The sequence below is a fragment of the Rana temporaria genome, chromosome 4, assembly GCF_905171775.1.
Source record: "Rana temporaria chromosome 4, aRanTem1.1, whole genome shotgun sequence".
Classification (NCBI taxonomy): domain Eukaryota; kingdom Metazoa; phylum Chordata; class Amphibia; order Anura; family Ranidae; genus Rana; species Rana temporaria.
The window spans coordinates 269015702-269035900 of record NC_053492.1 but is presented as its reverse complement, the minus strand read 5'-3'; the positions used below and the strand labels follow the sequence as shown (position 1 = coordinate 269035900).

Below are 20199 nucleotides of genomic sequence, written 5' to 3'. Positions count from 1 at the left end.
GAAGGGATTCATCCGAAGAGGAAGACAGATGTAAAGTGGTTAAAGCCACTGTGGCATGCCATCAAACGCAGCCACTGTGCCCTTTGTCACCACTGTGCCCAGTATAGTGCCCATTGATGCCACTGTGCCCAGTATAATGCCCATTGATGCCACTGTGCCCAGTATAATGCCCACTGTGCCCAGTATAATGCTTACCTTTCTGCGGGTCAGCCATCCTCCTTCCACGTCCCTCGATGACGCTTCAGCCAATCAGGTTAGCTCGCCGTCTGGCCATCTAAATAGTCGGCGGCAGCGGCCGGCAACAATAACATAGATTCATGCAATGCATGAATCTATGTTATTTCAGTGGCGGTGCGAGAGCTAGAGGGGGTGGCGCTCCAGCGCCCTCTATAGACGCACCGCCACTGATGTAGGTTTAGGAGATATTTCTTGCCCCAACAGGTAAGCCTTAATCTAGGCTTACCTGTAGGTGCAAGTTGTCTGGTTGGGTTTACAACCACTTTAACATGGCTACATATGAGATTATGGAGAACAAACATAGCCCCCCTCCAATAGAAAGTCAGATCACGGAAGCAAAAAACTAATTGGAGCAGCTGCTTACTCACAGGAGAGCCAGAGCTGTGGGGTCATGTGACCGCTGTGGGATCATGTGACCGCGCCAGGTTCAAATTGGGTAAGTATACAGATCTTTGGAAATGCATTACTAACAAGCCCTTATAATGGATCTTGCTGAGAGAAGTGTCAGATGGGGCACAAGTCATATTTCATAGTATCCTAGTAGGTAAGGTTGAATAAAGATACTAGTCCACCCAGTTCAACCTGTGTAGGTGTGTCAATGTCCATAATCGTTTCCCGTATCCCTGTATATTTAAGAGGACTGTAGGAGTACACTTTTTGGAGTTGATTTGTAGTTGGTGTGATATACCAGGACTTCTTAGCTCAATGGTAGTGCCAACACAGTGAGTTTTCCACCCCAGTTACAGTTTTCAGGGCTTTCCTGCCCATTTTTATTTAAAAGAAAGTCAAAATTCATGCAGGAATGCCTTCCTGCGCAGGGGGTGGGGGCCCGGTGCCATCACCATCACTATGAAACAAAACATTCAGCCTCCTGGCTCTCTTTTGAAGCATGAGGGCCACTTAAGTGACTTGGTAACCGCTCACGGGCCACAATCAATGAGCGGGTGGGTGGCAGGTTCATGTCTGCTCTGCATATCTAGAGTGGATACGGACACAGCCCACTATACTCGCTGTACTCTGCATCTGCGGACCAGTTTGAAAGCAGTCCAGTAACCACTTCAGAACAGATATGCCCATATACAGGCATACCCCACTTTTAAGTACACAACGGGACCAGAGCATGTATGTAAAACGAAAATGTACTTAAAGTGAAACATTACCTTTTTCACTTATAGGGTATAGTGGGGGGTCAGGGGGTGTAGTGGGGGTGTTGGGAGCTGTAGTTGAGGTCTCAGGGGCTGTAGTGGGGGTGTCAGGGGCACACTGGAACAGGGCGGGCTATGCTCTCTGAGCTTCAGCTCCTTCTACTGCGGCTGCAAAATGTCTGTACAGTGCTTGTAAGGCACTTTACATACACTCACGGGTATGTCCTTACTCGCGAGTGTATGTAAAGTGAGTGTACTTAAAGCGGGGTATGCCTGTACACATTGGGGGTGATTTACTAAAGCCGGAGCACTCAGAATCTGGCGCAGCTGTGCATGGTAGCCAATCAGCTTCTAACTTTAGCTGGTTCAGTTAGGGTTTGGCAATAAAACCTGGAAGCTGATTGGTTTCTATGCAGAAGTGAGCCTGATTTTGCACTCTCCAGCTTTAGTAAGTAAACCCCATTGTGATTTTAGTAATAAACTTAGCTTTAATAACGCTGGGCCAGATTCTCGTAGTTTTCCTGCGGCCGTAGCGTAAGCCATTTACACTACGCCGCCGCAACTTACTGGAGCAAGTGCCATATTCCTCAAGCACTTGCTCCGTAGTTTCCGGCGGCGTAGTGTAAAAGGCTCGGCGTATCCCCGCGTAATTCAAAGGGGGCGGCTTATATGTAAATTAAGCGCGCCCCCGTGCCGATCAAACTGCGCATGGGCCGGGCTAAAAATAGCCCAGTGCGCATGCTCCAGTTCTCACCGGAAAACGTCAATGACGCCGACGTGTGCGTCATTGACGTAAAGTCGTATTCAAGAACGACATATGAAAACGACGTACCCGACGGGAAAAGACGACGCGGACCCGGACTGGCGTAAGGTTACCCCTCATATAGCAGGGGTAACCTTGCGCTTACGCAAACTACGTAAGCGACGGTTACGCAACACGATTTCGTTCGGGAATCGGCGTATCAGGCTCATTTGCATAAACAAATGAGACCTGAACGTAAACGCCACCTAGCGGCCGGCGGCGAATTACATTTAAGATCCGACAGTGTAAGTGACTTACACCTGTCGGATCTACAGCGTATCTATGCGAAAATGATTCTAGGAATCACTCGCATAGATATGTGGGTCAAAAAACAGAGATACGACAGAGTTTCCTGAGATACACCGTCGTAACTCTTCTGAGAATATGGCCCAGTATTCTATTCCATTCCATCCCAGAGCTGGAGGTCGCGGGCCACATCAGAGGGCTCCGCGGGCCACATGTGGCCACTGGTTGGGCACCCTGCTTTAAAGTCTTCCTGAACATTGGTACCTCTTTTTTGTCCTCCTGACCATGAAACTCAGCCCAGTGTTTAGGCACAGACTCTGAACCTCAGCTCTGTGTCTTCCTTACAGCATCCTAGCTCAGAGTCCCCCCTCATGGACTCTCTCACAGGCTTGGATCTTGGCCTGTCCCAACCTGGACACCATGATGCACAACAGCCCCTCTCGCGTCTCCTTTCACACACTGACCTCCTCAAGCGGTTGGCTCTCTGAGCTCTACCTCTCATATGAAATCAGCACACCTGTGCCCTTATTGTGCTTGCTTTTTTTAGAAAACTTGGCATAAACCACCATTTTGCACAGTGGTACTGGAGCGGTGCGCTTACAGGATGTTGGGAAAAGTCCTGCAAGCAGCAACTTTAGAGTGGTGTGTACACCGCTCTTTCACTGCCCCTGCCCATTAAAATGAATGCACTTTGGCAGCGGCGCATTTGACCCTTTCTTCGGCCACTAGCAGGGGATAAAAGCGACTAAAACTAGCGGGGCATGCTGTGAATGTGAAAGGGGTCTTGGGCAGGCCAAAAAAAGAGATTGAACTGACTCTGAAAAGTAAAAAAATCTAAAGTCTTTCAGAGGGATGCAGCATCTGCTAAGATATTGGGGAGAGATCACAGAACCATCAAATGTTTTGTTGCAAATAGTGAACAGGGTCACAAAAAACGCGTTGCGTACTTGCGTATACAATTCTGGTATCACCCACAAGGCTCTTGGATCAGGGAGGAGGGCTGGTGGGGATGACGGCAGAAGGGCAAGAGCTCAGGCATGCTGGGAGAAGATTAGTAGTTTCGGAGGCTCCCCCCCCCCCCCCCTTCGCAGCCTAGAATTTGGTGCCCATGCACTACACAAGCATGGAGCTCAGGAGAAGACAGGGGCGGCAACACTGGGAGGTGTAAGCGAGCTACCTGACGACGGGTTGCCAGCCCCTGGCCTACAGTTACAACGGTTGCTCCTCATTAAAATACTGCATCAGCCGCTGTATGTATTGGCATCTTCATGCTGTAATTGTTTCATAATGTATTACTTGCTCTATTGCAGTGGATTTGCACAGAGTGGCCCCAGTCCTCCTCTTCTCTGGTCCCTCTTAACTGCTCCTGTCACGCTTTGAATGACAATTGCGCGGTCGTGTGACGTGGCTCCAAAACAAAATTGACGTCCTTTTTTTTCCCACAAATAGAGCTTTCTTTTGGTGGTATTTGATCACCTCTGCGGTTTTCATTTTTTGCGCTATAAACAAAAATAGAGCGACAATTTTGAAAAAAAAAAACAAAACATTTTTTTACTTTTTGCTATAATAAATATCCAATTAAAAAATAATTTTTTTCTCCGTTTTAGTCCGATACGTATTCTTCTACATATTTTTGGTAAAAATAAAAATCCCAATAAGAGTATAGTGATTGGTTTGCGCAAACGTTATAGCGTCTACAAAATAGGGGATAGAATTATGACTTTTTTTTTTTTTTTACTAGTAATGGCGGCGATCTGCGATTTTTGTCAGGACTGCGATATTGTGGCGGACACTTTTGACACATTTTTGGGACCATTCACATTTATACAGCGAACAATGATATAAATATGCACTGATTACTGTATAAATGTGACTGGCAGGGAAGGGGTTAACACTAGGGGGGCGAGGAAGGGGTTAATGTATTCCCTAATTAGTGATTCTTACTGTGGGGGGAGGGGGGTGACTGGGGGAGGTGACCGATTGTTGTCCCTATGTACAAGGGACACACCATTAGTCTCCTATGCCTGACAGGACGTGGAGCTCTGTGTTTACACACAGAGCTCCATGTCCCGGTCTCCGTGAACGCCGATCGAGGGTACCTGGCGGACATCGCGGTCACCAGGCACGTGCATCGGCAACTGACTGACGCGGCGGGCGTGTGCGCCCCCCAGTGGCCTGGAGGCCGTATAAAGACGGCCTCCCGGCAATTGAGAGCCGCATTGAGGTCGTAAAAACCCACCGTGCGGGCAGGAAGTTTTTAAACCACAATTTTACTTGTGGTGCATTTTTCATAGGTCATGTGACTCAAAAACCACATAAATGTAACACCGGTACATTATTGATGCGCCCTTGCTGCGATTTCAATGGGGAGGTTTGGTTTTTTATGCGTTTTTTATTAACGGGCCAAAGATGCAGCAAGCAAGATTTTTAACATCACAATGGAAGCACAAAAGACCAGTGTGAAGACATGCATAGAATTGAAAGGGATTTATTTTCCTTGAGACTTTCTTGCGCTAAAGATGCCGATAATGGCCGACAAATTCATATTCATTTAAGTTCATGATAATTAAAAAGTTGAATATAATGAAATTATATAATAAAAAAGTAAATGTTTTCGATTTCAGCCAAATGCATCCTGAATGAGTTTCAGCACCAAAATTTTCATTCGGTGCACCTCTAATTTTAAAGAGCCAATAGACTGATTTGTAAAGAGAGACTAAAAAAAAACATGCTTGTTACTAGAACTGTGTGCAAAAAAAAAAAAAAATCGTAGCAGGTTGCATTACTTTTGATCCCACTTACTGGCTACAGCATGGGTAGGCAACCTTTGAGAGATGGAGATCTAACTTGAACAACATTGAAGTGATCAAAGATTGCTTCCCCTTCTTTTTTTTTTTTTTTAAGACATTTCCTAGCAAGCCCCACCCAGTTAAAAGTAAAGACCGCATGAAGAAAACCTTGAAAAATTGTCTAAAACTAGTGACCGGGTCTATTTTTCAGACTTGGTGTTTACAAGTTAAAAGAACTTTTTTTTGCTAGAAAATGACTTTTTTTTTTCAAACGCCCTAGAGAATAAAATGGCAGTTCTTGCAATACTTTGCCACACCGTATTTGTGCAGTGGTCTTAAGAGTACAATTTTTTGGGGAAAAAAATACTTTTTTATATATATATATATATATATATATATATATATATATATATATATATATATATATATATATATATATATATATATATATATTATATATTATATATATTATATATTATATATATTGTGAAAGATAATGTTACGCCAAGTAAATTGATACCCAACATGTCACGCTTCAAAATTGCACCCGCTCGTGGAATGGTGACAAACTTTTACCCTTAAAAATCTCTATAGGCGAAGTTTAAACATTTCTACCGGTTACCAGTTTTGAGTTGCAGAGAAGGTCTAGTGCTAGAATTATTGCACTCGCTGTAACGATCGTGGCGATAACGCACGTGTGGTTTGAACACAGTTTTCATATGCGGGCGCGACTTGCGTATACAATTCTGGTATCACCCACAAGGCTCTTGGATCAGGGAGGAGGGCTGGTGGGGATGACGGCAGAAGGGCAAGAGCTCAGGCATGCTGGGAGAAGATTAGTAGTTTCGGAGGCTCCCCCCCCCCCCCCCTTCGCAGCCTAGAATTTGGTGCCCATGCACTACACAAGCATGGAGCTCAGGAGAAGACAGGGGCGGCAACACTGGGAGGTGTAAGCGAGCTACCTGACGACGGGTTGCCAGCCCCTGGCCTACAGTTACAACGGTTGCTCCTCATTAAAATACTGCATCAGCCGCTGTATGTATTGGCATCTTCATGCTGTAATTGTTTCATAATGTATTACTTGCTCTATTGCAGTGGATTTGCACAGAGTGGCCCCAGTCCTCCTCTTCTCTGGTCCCTCTTAACTGCTCCTGGCCCCTCCCTCCTGTTGAGTGCCCCCACAGCAAGCAGCTTGCTATGGGGGCACCTGAGCCGAGCTGCAGCTCTGTGTTTCCATCCAGACACGGAGCTGCGGTTTGGCCCTCATCCCTCTCTCTCCTGATTGGCTCTTGCGGCTGTCAAAGTCAGTTAGCCAATGGCACCACTGCCATGTCTCACCCAATCAGGAAGGAGAGTCTCGGATGGCCGAGGCACTTGTGGACAGAGGGGGCTCGAGTAAGTATTGGGGGTGCTGGGGTGGCTGGTGCACACAGAAGGCTTTTTATCTAAAGATAAAAAACCTTCTGCCTTTAACACTGTGCACTACATATATAGCAGTGGGCTTGAGCTCTTTTATGTAACGTCTTCCATACAGCAACTTCTTCTTATATCGAGGCTTTGCCAGCTGCTATTTGTCCTGTCAAAGCTTTGAACAATTGCACTGAACTGTAGTAATCCTCTCCTGCTGATGCAAGAAACATTGTAGATAAAAACAATGACGGCTCAGTCCCCTTCAAAGTAGGCACCTTGGAACCTCACACTGTTCTCTCAGCATCTCTTCCACCGTTCAAAAGATTCTGCAAAGTCCTTTGTTGGAATCGCTGTCGGCTGCCTTGTCGTATTTTCCTGAATCTCATCAACGGTCTGAAATCTCTTCCCTTCCAAAGGTGATTTTAGCTTTGTAAAAAGACAGAAATCGCTGGGTGCCAAATCTGGGCTGTAGAGAGGCTGAGCCACCTTGGTGATTTGATGTTTCCCTAATAACTCTGCACGAGACGTGTTGCATGGGCAATCGCATTGTTGTGATGAAGCTGCCAATCGCCAGTTGCCCATAACGTCTGTTTTTCATCGTATTGCATCTCTCAACTGTCAAAGAACAATGTGGTAGTACTTTTTATTCTCTTAATTGTTTGGCCTGGAGGAGCGTACGCATGATGGGCAACACCTTCTCAATCAAAAATCAGTTAACATGGGCTTGGTCTTGCTGTGACTTTGCCATACCTTCTTCAGGTGTGGAGACCCAGTCGACTTCCATTGTGGCGACTGAGCCTTTGTTTCTGGATTATAGCCATAGACCCACGATACATCTCCGGTTATGACCTTGAGGAAATCTGGTTCATTGGTAGCGGTTTGAAGCAAGTCATTAGCAACTTGCGCATCATGCTTGTTCTGCTCTGGTCGCAGAAGACGAATTTTGCCACGACACCTTTCATGACAAGACACAGTTTTTGTAATCCCCATATCTGCTTCTAGTTCTCGTCGGCTGCCAATCTTTTTTGTTTTCAGCCCATACACATTTACCATTCTCGGGTGTTCTGCTAGCTACAGGCCTTCCAGAATGTGGATCACTTTCAACAGATTCTCTAGCATCTTTGAAACGTTTGTGCCACAATTTTATTTGTGCCGCACTCATTGCATCGTCCCCGAAAGCCTTCCGAATTATCCAAATAGAGGAATGTTCAAGCTCAACGCAAAATTTGAAGCGGATTAGGTGCTCCGCCATTTTGACTGTGGCAGTCACACAGTACACATGCTCACTTGGAGTCTAGCATCCTCACTGGCTAGTGCAGTGAATTTGTCATTGTTCACACTTGTGCATTACTTTCCTTGGCTGCCAGGTTACATCTGTGTTTCACAAACCGTTTTTGTTATACAGTATTTTCTGGATATAGTGTGTGTTTAATGTATATAATGAAACCAGGCTTTCCTCCTAGCTCCCCCCCCCCCCCCCTTTACTTTCTTTTGAATTTTTATTGTACCCTGCTAGCTTTGAACTTGGAGCAAAATGGACATTTTGTAAATCGCTGTGCTTTAAAGCGAAGTTCCACCCTAAAATGGAACTTCCGCTTTAAGTGTAGGTGACCCCCTGACATGCCACATTTGGCGTGTCATTTTTTTGGGGGAGGAGTGGGCACCCTGTTTTTAGATGCACCCAACTCCCACTAACTCCCTGGTGCCAGTGTGCGCCCGGCTGTGAAGCCACAGCCAGGCGCGCACAGTAACCATGCCGGTGTATTAACGTTCTTGTTCCATCTGGGAAGTTCCACAACTGACTGCGCAGACTCCGGGCATGCGCAGTAACAGGCTACGGAAATAGCCGAACGCAACAGCTGATCATCAGCTGTTAAGAGGAACAAATACCATAGCTGGAACAAGCTCGGCAGATCACCGGCCCCGCGAAAGATGGGGAGAGGAGCGGGGCTCCGTGTGCCTGCATCACTGGACCGTGGGACAGGTGAGCGTCTGATTATTAAGTCAGCAGCTAAACTCTTTGTAGCTGTTGACTTTTAAATGGGTGGAACTCCGCTTTAAGAGTGCTTTCACACTCGCAACACCCGGACGTCGGCTGTAAAGTGCCGCTATTTTTAGCGGCACTTTACCATCGTTTTTGCTGCGCTTTTCGGCCACTAGCGGGGTGATTTTAACCCCCACTAGCGGTCGAAAAAGGGTTAAAACCACCCGCAAAGCGCCGATGCCGCAGCGCTTTGACGGCGCTGCCCATTGATTTCAAGGAGCAGAGTTCACCACTCCTAAAGCGCTGCAAAGAAGCTGCTGCCAGCACTTTTCTTGACACTCTGCCAGCGCAGTGCCCCAGTGTGAAAGCACTCGGGCTTTCACACTGGGATTGCAGATGAGGCTTTTTTCAGGCGCTATTTTTAGCACTAAAGCACCTGAAAAATGGCTCCAGTGTGAAAGGGGTTTTAATAACCATAGGTAATTTTTTTCATGTGAACCAGTAAACACAGCCTCAAGTTTTCACAGGCATATATTAAAGCGGAAGTAAACCCTGCCATTTTTTTTTTTTTTTTAAATCCTGCAAAGTAAAGGCATAATGTGCTAGTATGCATCACATACTATCACGTTATAAAAATACTTACCTTAGCCCGAAGCCCTGCATCGCCACGCTGTGAGCTCTGATGGACGCTTCCATCTTCCTTCCAGGTTTGAGTCCTTCGGCTGTCTGGCCACACTGCAATGACGTCATGGGCTGCAGCATGGAGCTCTGAAGGGATGGTATGGGTATACCATCCCTTCCGATTGCAAGTGCAGGTGACATCACCGGCTGCATAAAGTGTGAATATCTCCTAAATTGTGAAGGTTTAGGAGACATTCATAGTACCTACCTCATCATAGGCTTACCTGTAGGTACAAGCCTACAGAACCTTCAAGCCTGGTACTCACAGGGGGCAGATATGGACAGCAGCATTGGCAGTCAGTTTGGGGGTGTTAGAATTACTAGCAGATTTAAATATAGCAACAAATTAAAATCGACCTGAAGCTAATTTGTAAGCAGTAACTGTAAACAGATTTTTTTTATTTTGGGATAAAGTTTTTACATTAATCCCTGTAACTGCAAGAGGACTTCTGTTAAAAAGCAGACTTACTGGTTGGATCACCAGATGGATATAGAAGAGGGAGCCTAAAGTAAACTAATATAACAATCGCATCTAACATTTTGTATGCTGCAATGTAATGTTTGCTTTTGGGTTTACTACTGCTTTAATTCTGTACTAGCGGCTCATTCAAGATCACTATATATATATATATATATATATATATATTCTCTATTTATTTATAATATCTCTATCTCTATTTATTTATAATATCTCTATCTCTATTTATTTATAATATCTCTCTAGATCTGCAGATCAGAGACTTGGGCTACTTTCACACTGAAGCGCTGGCGCTAAAACACCGCTATTTTTAGCAGCGTTTTACCGTTTTGTCAGCCGCTAGCGGACGAAAAAGGGTTAAAAACGCCTCCTTGCAGAGTTTTGCGGCCGGGTTGGAGGCGCTACCCATTTTTTTGAATGGACAGGGGCGCTTTAGGAGTGGTATTTTTACCGTGCCTCAAAGATGCGTCTGCCAGGACTTTTTTCAGCGTCCTGTCAGTGCAAACGCTCCAGTGTGTAAACCCTCGGGCTTTCATGCTGGATAGAAAGGAGCGTCTCTTTCCGGGCGCATTGCAGGCTCTATTTTTAGCGCAATAGCGCCTGCAAAGCACCTCAGTGTGATGGCAGCCTAAGATGGCCGCTTCCTTGTCTGTAGAGATAGGAAGGTTTAGTTCCACTCTGAGATTTTGCTTCAAATAATCTTAAAATTTGGAAGGGAAAATTGTGTAGGGAGGTAATTGCTGGCTTTTTACAGTCCCTCCTTTTTAAAGCAACGCCGGAAACAATTACCAGTAAAAAAAAAAGCTGAGACCCTATCGACAGAATATTCATTTTAACCACTTTCTTCACATAAGGTTATATGTGCATTATTCAGTTATTTATGTCATTTTACCTGTAAAGACCTCCTTTGTGTAGACATCCAAAAGGCCTGAGACTTGCTAAACGCGTCTGATGTTCACTGTCCCAGCAGTCTCACTGAAGTGACACGCTCTATATAGTATTTTCCTTTTGTTTCTCATTGACTTGCTACATAGGGTGTGTGGGTAAGTGGAGGAGCTGTGCCAGCACTGAAAGTAGTTTAGACAATCTGAGAAGAGAAGGCAATCTCAGAAGTGAGAGGCCTGAGGTTATGCTTAAAGATTTAACTCTTTTTTTGGGGGGGATTAGTCAATTGTTCTAGCAAGTTCAGATTCACATTGAAATTGAATAAAAGCTTATTTATTGAAAAGGAAAAACACTGCAAATAAGCATTTCTGTGCTTTTTCCTTGTTTTATGTTGGTGACTAGGTCTATGTAAAGGCCACTCTGCAATAAAAAGAATAATGCTAACCTGTCAGACCGCCATGCTCTGCCTTCTTTAAGAGGTAAGATTGCTGAAAATGTTCAGCATCTGACACATTTCTGGTAGTAGAATGTCTGATGCCATCTGTGCGCCATGGCTTCTTCTACTGGTCCTTATGTAAAGATGGGGGCTGCTGGGAGATTACACAACGCGCAATGAAGGAATCCCTCTTCAAGGGAGTAAAAATCTGTAGCAATACATTTTATTTATTTTGTGTGTGTGTATGTATGTATGTATGTATGTATGTATGTATGTATGTGTGTGTATATATATATATATATATATATATATATATATATATATATATATATATATATATATATATATATATATATATATATATATATATATATAGTGTGTGTATATATAATATAATTAATATAATATAATTAATATAATATAATATAAAAAAAAAAAAAAATTATATTATGTTTGTTACCCAACGAATGGTGCTTTCAACCTATTACGTGTCCTAGTATGAGCACAGTGCAAGTTCACGTGACATTTCACCAACTTTTAGTGAATTAAAAACCAAGCTGCTTTTAACGACACACTTTTATTGAGGTTAGCAAAGTTCCTTATTGCCATGCTGTCCATGTAGTAAAAGGATGAATAACTTTATTGGAATCTAGTGGCTGTGTCTGTGTGCCAAGTGAAAACTTATTTCTTTGTCTCCTTTCATTTTGTTCTGCTTGTGGGATTGGTGGGGCCCTGAAAGGGTAGGTTTTTAGATTGTACAATGCAAGTGTTGGTCACAGCAGAGGATATCTGTACTTGGATAGTTTTTGTGTGTTTATTTCTATGTGCTGTAATAGCTTTGCTGATATTTTGTCATATATTGTAAATTACAGCTGCACGCAATTGCATAAACTAAACTTGGCGGTCTGGAAACCTTTTTTTGATTTCCAGACTACCAGATATCTGCCAACTGTAAGGAAATATGTACTTGAAGGAATATGTAGGCTGTCATTACTGACCTTTTTGTTTCCTAAAATGTTGGTTGCCTGGCTGTCATACTGATCCAAAGGTGCAAGTCGCCTAAGTATGCAGCTCAGCAGTTCTGGCTCCTTTTACCTTTGTATATTGGGGTTATTGAATGAAAATTCAAGGATGCCTAGTCCAGGGCTCGACAAATCCCAAGCGACTAGACATTTCACCCTGGCGCCTGGGCTTTGGTCAGTGACAGGTGCCTCTGCTACAGAGAGGGTTGCGGGGTCTTGGCCAGCAACGTGATTAGCTGTGGCAGCGGGGATGGAGCAGGAAGAGAGCAGCTGACACGGCGGTAGGAACGAGTGGCCAGCAGAGTAAAGTCGAGTTGGGTATCCTCGGCGGCCTGTCATTCCCACTGCTGCTGTCGCCCTGCCCCAGGGTATTGCAGGAAGCAGGTCAAGTACATCGGGATCCGGAGTCAGTGGTTTCCCAGCACCAGAGCGCCCTGCTCCTCAGGCTGAATGAGAGGGGCTGAGCACAGGAAAAGAGGTTCTCAGTGGCGTTGCCAGGCAGGGGTGCGGGCCGCACCGGGTGACACCCACCAGAGGGGTAACACCTGTGGCAGCGGCACCGCTTGCTAACACTGCACGCCGCACAATCCTCACCCCTACACAGCAGAGCGGACCGAAGCCGCCTCCCTCTCCTCTGTTTACGGAGTCGGAGGGAGTTTGAGGGACACATTGCGCTTTGCCTATCCCGCGCTGTTCTGAGGTCTAAGATTTTTATATGTAATCCAAATAGACATGTGCTTGGGGGGCACTATGGGAGGGATGAGGGGGGTCTGCACTGATGGAGGGGCATGGTCTGCACTGGAGGGGGGTCTACATTGAGGGGGTTTACACTGATGGGGGGGGGGGGGGTGAAATGGCAGGGGGTCTACACTGATAGATGGGGGTCTGTACTTAGTGGGGGGGATCTATACTACGGGAGCGGGGTCTGTACTTGGTTATGGGGGATCTATACTGCGGGAGGGGGGTCTGTATTTAGTGAGAGGGTTCTATACTGCGGGAGCAGGGTCTGTACTTAGGGAGGGGGGTCTATAATGAGAGAGGGGGTCTGTAGCTAGTGGAGGGGGGACTATAGTTGGTGGAGGGGGGTGATACCAACCCTAGTGACGACACTGGGGCTCATCACTGAGTCATACCAAAAAAAAAAAAATGGCACCTAACTTTTAGCTGGCTCCTAGATTCAAAGCAAATTTGTCAAGCCTTGGCCTAGTCACTCAAAATTTCTTTCAGTTGAGGCCCCAATCTCAAGTTTGTGTGTAATGACTCAGTGTAGTCACTGTATGCATATCAAGAACTAAGAAATGTACTTTGTATAGCTTTCTGTAAATCTATACGGTGAACTTGTACAGGACCCCCCCAGTCCCGCTGACCTGGAGCGTAGCGATCTCCCGTTCTCAGCCCTGCTGTAGCCGCATCACAGGTCCGGGGCTTAGAAATCCCCTCGGCTTAATCGCCAAAACTTACCCCGTCAGGAGGTACGTTTGGTCAGCACCGACCAATTAGAATGCTCCTAATCAGAACCTGTGTAGCCCGTTCTGTCAGTAGGGAAGAAGAGTGAAAGCCAAGGGTATTTCTAAGCCCATCAGGTATTCCCATCATACCTGCATATGTCCAGTAGCCTGGCAGGCATGGGCAAGAGATGTGAGAAGGGAGGGTCTGCAGGGGGCGGGCGGGAGCTGGCAGAAGGAACTCAAGCATCAGGGGGCGGGAGCTAATTTTCAAAACTTAAAGCGGTGGTTCCCCCTTAAAAACAACTTTTTTTTATTCCACTGCCCCCCCACATTCCATCACGATTAAGGCTATTATTATTTTTTTCCTGCTGTACATACCTTAGTACAGCATCTTCACCCGTGCATCCGGGTTGCGAGTCCCGCGGGAGTGGGCGTTCCTCGCATGCTGTTGATTGACGTTTTGCCCAAAAACGAGCTCTCCCCCCGTCGCGTAAGCCGCGTCACGATTGGCGAAAGGAGCCGAACGGCGATGCGCAGTATAGCGCCGACTCGCCGTTCGGCTTCTTTCGCCAACCGTGACGCGGCTTACGCGACACGGGGGAGCTCGTTTTTGGGCAAAACGTCAATCGACAGCATGTGAGGAACGCCCACTCCCGCGGGACTCGCAACCCGGATGCACGGGTGAAGATGCTGTATCAAGGTATGTACAGCAGGAAAAAAATAATAAGAGCCTTAATCGTGATGGAATGTGGGGGGGCAGTGGAATAAAAAAAAGTTGTTTTTAAGGGGGAACCACCGCTTTAATGGGGTTGATTTGCTAAAACTGGAGAATGCAAAATCTGGTGCAGCTCTACATGGTAGCCAATCGGCTTGTTCAATTAAGCTTTTGACAAAAAAAAATGATTGGTTTCTATGCAGAGCTGCACCAGATTAAAAATCCAGTTTTAGTCAATCAACCCCAATATTGAATTTCTTTCTTCTAACTTTTTCTCAACAAGTAACCTGGTGAAGTTGCCCACTTTCTCCTTCCTTTATCTTTTGGTGCTGACTTATGAAACCAGACCAAGGCAATGGGTTTTCTTTAATGCCTACTGTACTCATTCACCACCTACAAACCCTAGGACCAAAAAAAAAAAAACTGCAAGACAAAGCCCTAATGAGCTAGTATGCATAGCATACTAGCTCATTATGAATTGCTTACCCAAGATCTAAGCCCCCGCAGCCATCCACGTAAACCGCTCTGGCGGCCGACATCGCTTCCGGAGTTATCGCGGGCTCCGGCACTGCGATTGGCCGGAGCCGCCTAAACCGTTCAGGTTTAGGTGATATCCTGAGTAGCTACAGGTAAGCCTTATTATAGGCTTACCTGTAGCAAAAAGTGTGTAAGGGTTTACAAGCACGTTAACGGACTCTGAGGTAGTCACGTTTAAATGGACTTGCATCTATTTACATCTGCCTGTATTGCGCTTCTGATCAGGTCCACGTGGAAAACAGATAGGCAGACTTGATTCAAACCCTGTGTGAAAGGGGCCATGAACTGTTATAGGGCTGACGACAAATCCCTGAAGTTGTAGCTTATATAATAATATGCTTAATGCATCCTATAATGTCCATCATCTTGTTTTCAAAGATGTCCAATTATATACAATGAATCTAACCAAACTTCTCTTGAGGGCTTGTTTGGGCAAGTTGCAGTAAGGTGCGTTTTTAAATGAAGCAAAAATGCAGTACAAATATGCAGAAAATGTGAATGTATTCCAATGAGTCTAGTTTATGCAATTGTAGCACTTTAATGTGCGTTTAACCACTTGCAGACCGCCTCCTGTGTATATATACATCGGCAGAATGGCACATTTGCGCAAAGCAACGTACAGGTACGTTGCTTTGAATTTGCCGATGTGCAGGAGCATGTGCGCCCCTGCCGCAAGCTCTGTGACTGTGCCCGCGGGACCTGCGGAGTCCCTGTCCGTCCGGTGTCACACGATCGTGTCATGGAGCTGCAGAACGGGAAGCTGCCGGTTCTGCCTTGTGATAGGCAGAACCGGCAGTGACTGATCTGCTTCCTGTCATCGGGATCAGTGTCGTGTCACTGGTAGCCCAGCCCCCACGGAGTTAGAATCGCTCCTTAAAACACACTTAACCCTTTCCTGGCCCCCTAGTGGTTAACCCCTTCTCTGCCAGTGTCATTTACACTAACAGTAATCGGTGCATTTTTCTTTAGCACTGACCGCTGTATAAATGTAGTCCCAAAATAGTGTCAAAAGTGTCTGATGTGTCCGCCATAATGTTGCAGTCACGATTAAAAATTGCTGATTGCCGCCCATTACTAGTTAAAAAAAATTATTAATAAAAATGCCATAAACTATCCTATTTTGTAGACGCTATAACATTTGTGCAAACCAATCAAATGCTTATTGTTTGTTTTTTGTTTTTTTCCCCAAAAATATGTAGAATACAGGGGGGAAAATATATATATATATATATATATATATATATATATATATATATATATATATATATATATATATATATATATATATATATATATATATATATATATATATATATATATATATATATATATATATATATATATATATATATTTTATTTTTTATTTATTTGGGGGGGATATTTATTATAGCAAAAAATAAATAATATTGAGGGGTGTGTTTGCGTTTTTTTATTTTTTGCAAAAAAAAAAGAGGTGATCAAATACCACCAAAAGAAAGCTCTATTTGTGGGGGGGGGGGGGACGACGTGAATTTTGTTTAGGAGCCATGTCGCAATTGTCAGTTAAAGTGACGCAGTGCCGAATCGCAAAAAAGTGAGCCGGTCATTTAGCAGCCAAATCCTTCTGGGCTGAAGTGGTTAAAAGAAGTACAGTAAGTTTAATTTGTATGCACTGGAATACAGTGAAAATGAAGTTTTGATGAATATATCATCAAATATAAATGATTGATGAATATATGCAAACCTAAATGCAAGTTGCTAAAGAAAATAAATCTCAGGTTGCTCGGGGTTCCTCTCAGATAAGTTCCCATTGGTCTTTTTAGCTCTCTATAAGAGGGTAATTCTTCCCAATGATCATTAGTGTAAGGACCATTCTTCCCACTGACCATCACATTACTGTATCCTGAGTTGTCATTTTTAGCAGGGGTTCCCCGAGGTTGGAAAGTTATTTCCGGGGTTCCTCTGTGTTTGAAAATGTTGAGAAAAGCTGATCTACACAATTGTAACCAGAGAATCAGGTTACGTGATAGAATAGATACAGTGTCATTTGGAAAGTATCTCACCTAAAATGAAACTTCAGTTGCAAGGTATGCTGTTTTTCCATGTAGCTGGGTGCATGGAAAGAGAGGCAGTGAGCCAATTACACTGGCAAGAAAAAACATTTCCAGGTGAATTGCCATGTACAGAATATTGCAAGGAAGCAACATTTTAGAGCCCTACTCCAGGATAAAATATGAACCCTTTCTAATCCCATCCTGCATGGTTTTTGTTTTCCTTACCTGGTGAAACAAATTCTACTTGCCGAAAGTCCACCGCTCGGCTCTTTTGCTGATGTCATTTTGGGGGACAGCTAACCTAGCGCTGGGGTTGAGCCCAGGCCGGCCTGCTCCCACCAGTCACTTTTGTGCTGGACCCTGGGAGGGCCCCAACCACTGGACAGTCCAAAAGAAAGTGTCCCTGTCACGTAGGCAATAATGTGAACACATGAAGTACCCCTGAAAGTAAAAATAAAAATAGAGAGCAGACTTGGTACTGGAGTGTCGAATGAATAGGTAAGTAGAGCATGCCAACCAACATTTTAAGGCTGCAAATTAAAGCCAGGCTGAGTGCGGTGCAAAGGTATTTCAATGTAAACAATTATACATAGAATATCCCTTTTTTTTTTTTAAGTTGAGTTTTCTTTAGGTGTACTTAGCCTGGAATAATGAAAAAAGTCCCTAGAGGGGTCTGCCTATTTCCTGCCCTGTGGCTCCCAAAGTTCTCTGTTTCCAGTTAGCTTGCTCTCCTTCCTCCCTTGATCCTCCATTGTTTCAGCACTGTGATAGATGGCTTCCCTGATCAATAATTAGTGGTGCAACGGATCGTCGCCGATCCGTGATCCGAACGGGCGAGGCGATCCGCGGAGCGCTCTGCTGCCTCAGCCATAGGAAAGGCTTCGGCCTAGCTCCGGAGTGGCAGCCATCTTGGTCCACCCGGTGGCGGCGGCCTAAGTGAGCACTGAGCAATAGCATGCAATATATGGTGGCTGTGGTGGGGAGTCTGACGAATGGGGGTGTTGATGGGGGATTCTGATGTGTACATTTATGATAATTTTTTGGATCAGCAAAAAAAAAAAAAAAAAATCGGATTCGAGGATCGATCCGATCCATGAGTTTTCTGATCCGTTGCACCCCTACCAATAAGTCACTGTCTAGTGGTAATCTATAGACCAGGGGTATGCAATTAGCGGACCTCCAGCTGTTGCAGAACTACAAGTCCCATGAGGCATAGCAAGACTCTGACAGCCACAAGCATGACACCCAGAGGCATGATGGGACTTGTAGTTTTGAAACAGCTGGAGGTCCACTAATTGCATATCCCTGCTATAGACCATGATCTTGTAGTAATTTTACTGTCTCAGTTCAGATTCTTCTTAATACCCAACTTCACAAAAAATATTATTTAGAATAGATGGGGGGGATGGTCCTCTCACTTCCTGTTCTATAGAACATCTGACACCTGGTAAGGATGGGACAACGTGAGGGGTTGTTGTAGGCAGTCTGATAAAGTACAAAGGTTATACTGAATCTTTAATCCCATAAGGTTCTTACTATGCTTTTATACACGCATAACAATTGCATATTAATGACTTTTTTAAATGTTAACCAACCTAAATGCTGTGATATCTCTGATTACCATCCGAATGTTTGTCTACCCCATCACTTATGTTATTACATTAAACCAAATAAACTTCTTTTCAGGTGACATTGGGAACTACTACTATGGACAAGGACACCCTATGAAGCCTCATAGGATACGAATGACCCACAACTTACTTTTGAACTATGGACTCTACAGAAAGATGGAAATATATGTGAGTTTTTCTACATTTTATTAAACATGTTTTTTTCTGTTTTCATTATTTGTTGTAAACTCTTCAGCTTCTAGGTTTCCCTCTCCCCTGATCACTTGTACACTGGTAACAGAGATGTCCATGACCTCCATAGGCAGTGTCGGGATGACAAGTGGTGGGAGATCAGCCAACTTCCTCTTGCTGATCTCCCCTCTGCTATAAAATTAAAAAAAAATTAAAAGAATAAAATAAAAAAAGGCCAAACGATGTTTTAAAAGCAGCCCACTCCAACGCATGTGCACATGTGAACTGAAATATGAGGCGTGCTCTCGTACATAAACCATGATTGGGAAACACATTCTGGGTATATCGCTGTACACAAGTAAGGGTTCATTCATGCACACTGGCTCGAAAAAATGCTAGTAATCTTGTCAGAAAAAAAAAAACACTAATTCTGAGTGTTTTTGTACTAGCAATTTCATGCGTGTGTTTTTTTTTTTGTTGTTTTTTTTTTTTTGCAAAAAGAAAGCTCTGAAAAAATGCAAAACGCAATGTGTTTTTTTTTTTTCTTTTCTTTCCTGCCTCTGAACACTGAGCTTAAAAGATGCTTTTAAAATGTCCTAATGTGCATGAACACATAGTGGTTGATTTACTAAAGGCAAATATACTGTGCACTGCAAGTGTGGTTGTGCTAGATCTGAGGGGAAGCTCTGCTAATATCTATCATCCAATCACGTGCAAGCAAAAATTATGATTTTTTTTTTCTTGCATGTTCCCCTCAGATCTATAGCAACTACACTTGCAGCACACAGACTATTTGCCTTTTAGTAAATCAACATCACAATATAACATTGAGTTGCTTCTACAGGCAAAACACTAAACTCTTCTAGAAGCAGCGTTTTTTCAAGCCGGCGTGCATGGAGCCTTAAGCCTTTCACACGGGGTGGATCCGTTCAGTGGACTCCGCTAACTCAGTGGGGGGTCGCTCTGTTCCCCGCTGAGCAGGCCAGTTACAGGTTGGTCTCTACTCACTGTGCAGAGAAGGACCTGTCAGAGTCCCTCTGTTCTCTGAGAAGATTGGGTGAAAATGGACAGCATGTCCATTTATTTTATCCAATTCGACCTACTGGATGGATGGCGAACGTATCGCCATCTGTCTGTTTTCAGCGGATCTTGACCGATAGGATGGCAGTCTGGTGTCAGCGGACACATATCCGCTAAAATCCGTCTGCCCATACAAGTCAATGGGTGGCCGGCTAGGATCCGCCTGAAAAACTCGCAGGTGGATCTTTGCAGGCCGGTCGTGTGAAAGGGGCCTTAGAGTTATAATTCTAGAGCCATCATTTACAGGTGGCTCTAAACTTGTAAACGTTAAAGGCTTTTAAAGCATTGCCTATCGACAATTTGGATATAATACTTTTTACAGGCGAACACAATTTTGAGGCGTGGAATATTTATTCTCTATTTGCTTGACACCATCTCATACATTTAAAAAAAATATCAGTGATTATATTATGTCTGTTTGCACTACAACTGATTTTCTTGTAGATTTTTTTTTTTTTATATTTTTTTT

General features: G+C 44.3%; 1 protein-coding gene across 1 annotated transcript in view; it reads left to right on the top strand.

Moving 5' to 3' along the window:
* HDAC2 (histone deacetylase 2) overlaps window positions 1-20199 on the top strand; it is a 54123-nt gene that overhangs the window by 730 nt on the left and 33194 nt on the right. Inside the window, exon 2 of the mRNA XM_040350264.1 lies at window positions 18535-18647. Within this exon, the coding sequence (XP_040206198.1) occupies window positions 18535-18647 (113 nt within the window). The remainder of the gene's footprint in view (window positions 1-18534; window positions 18648-20199) is intronic.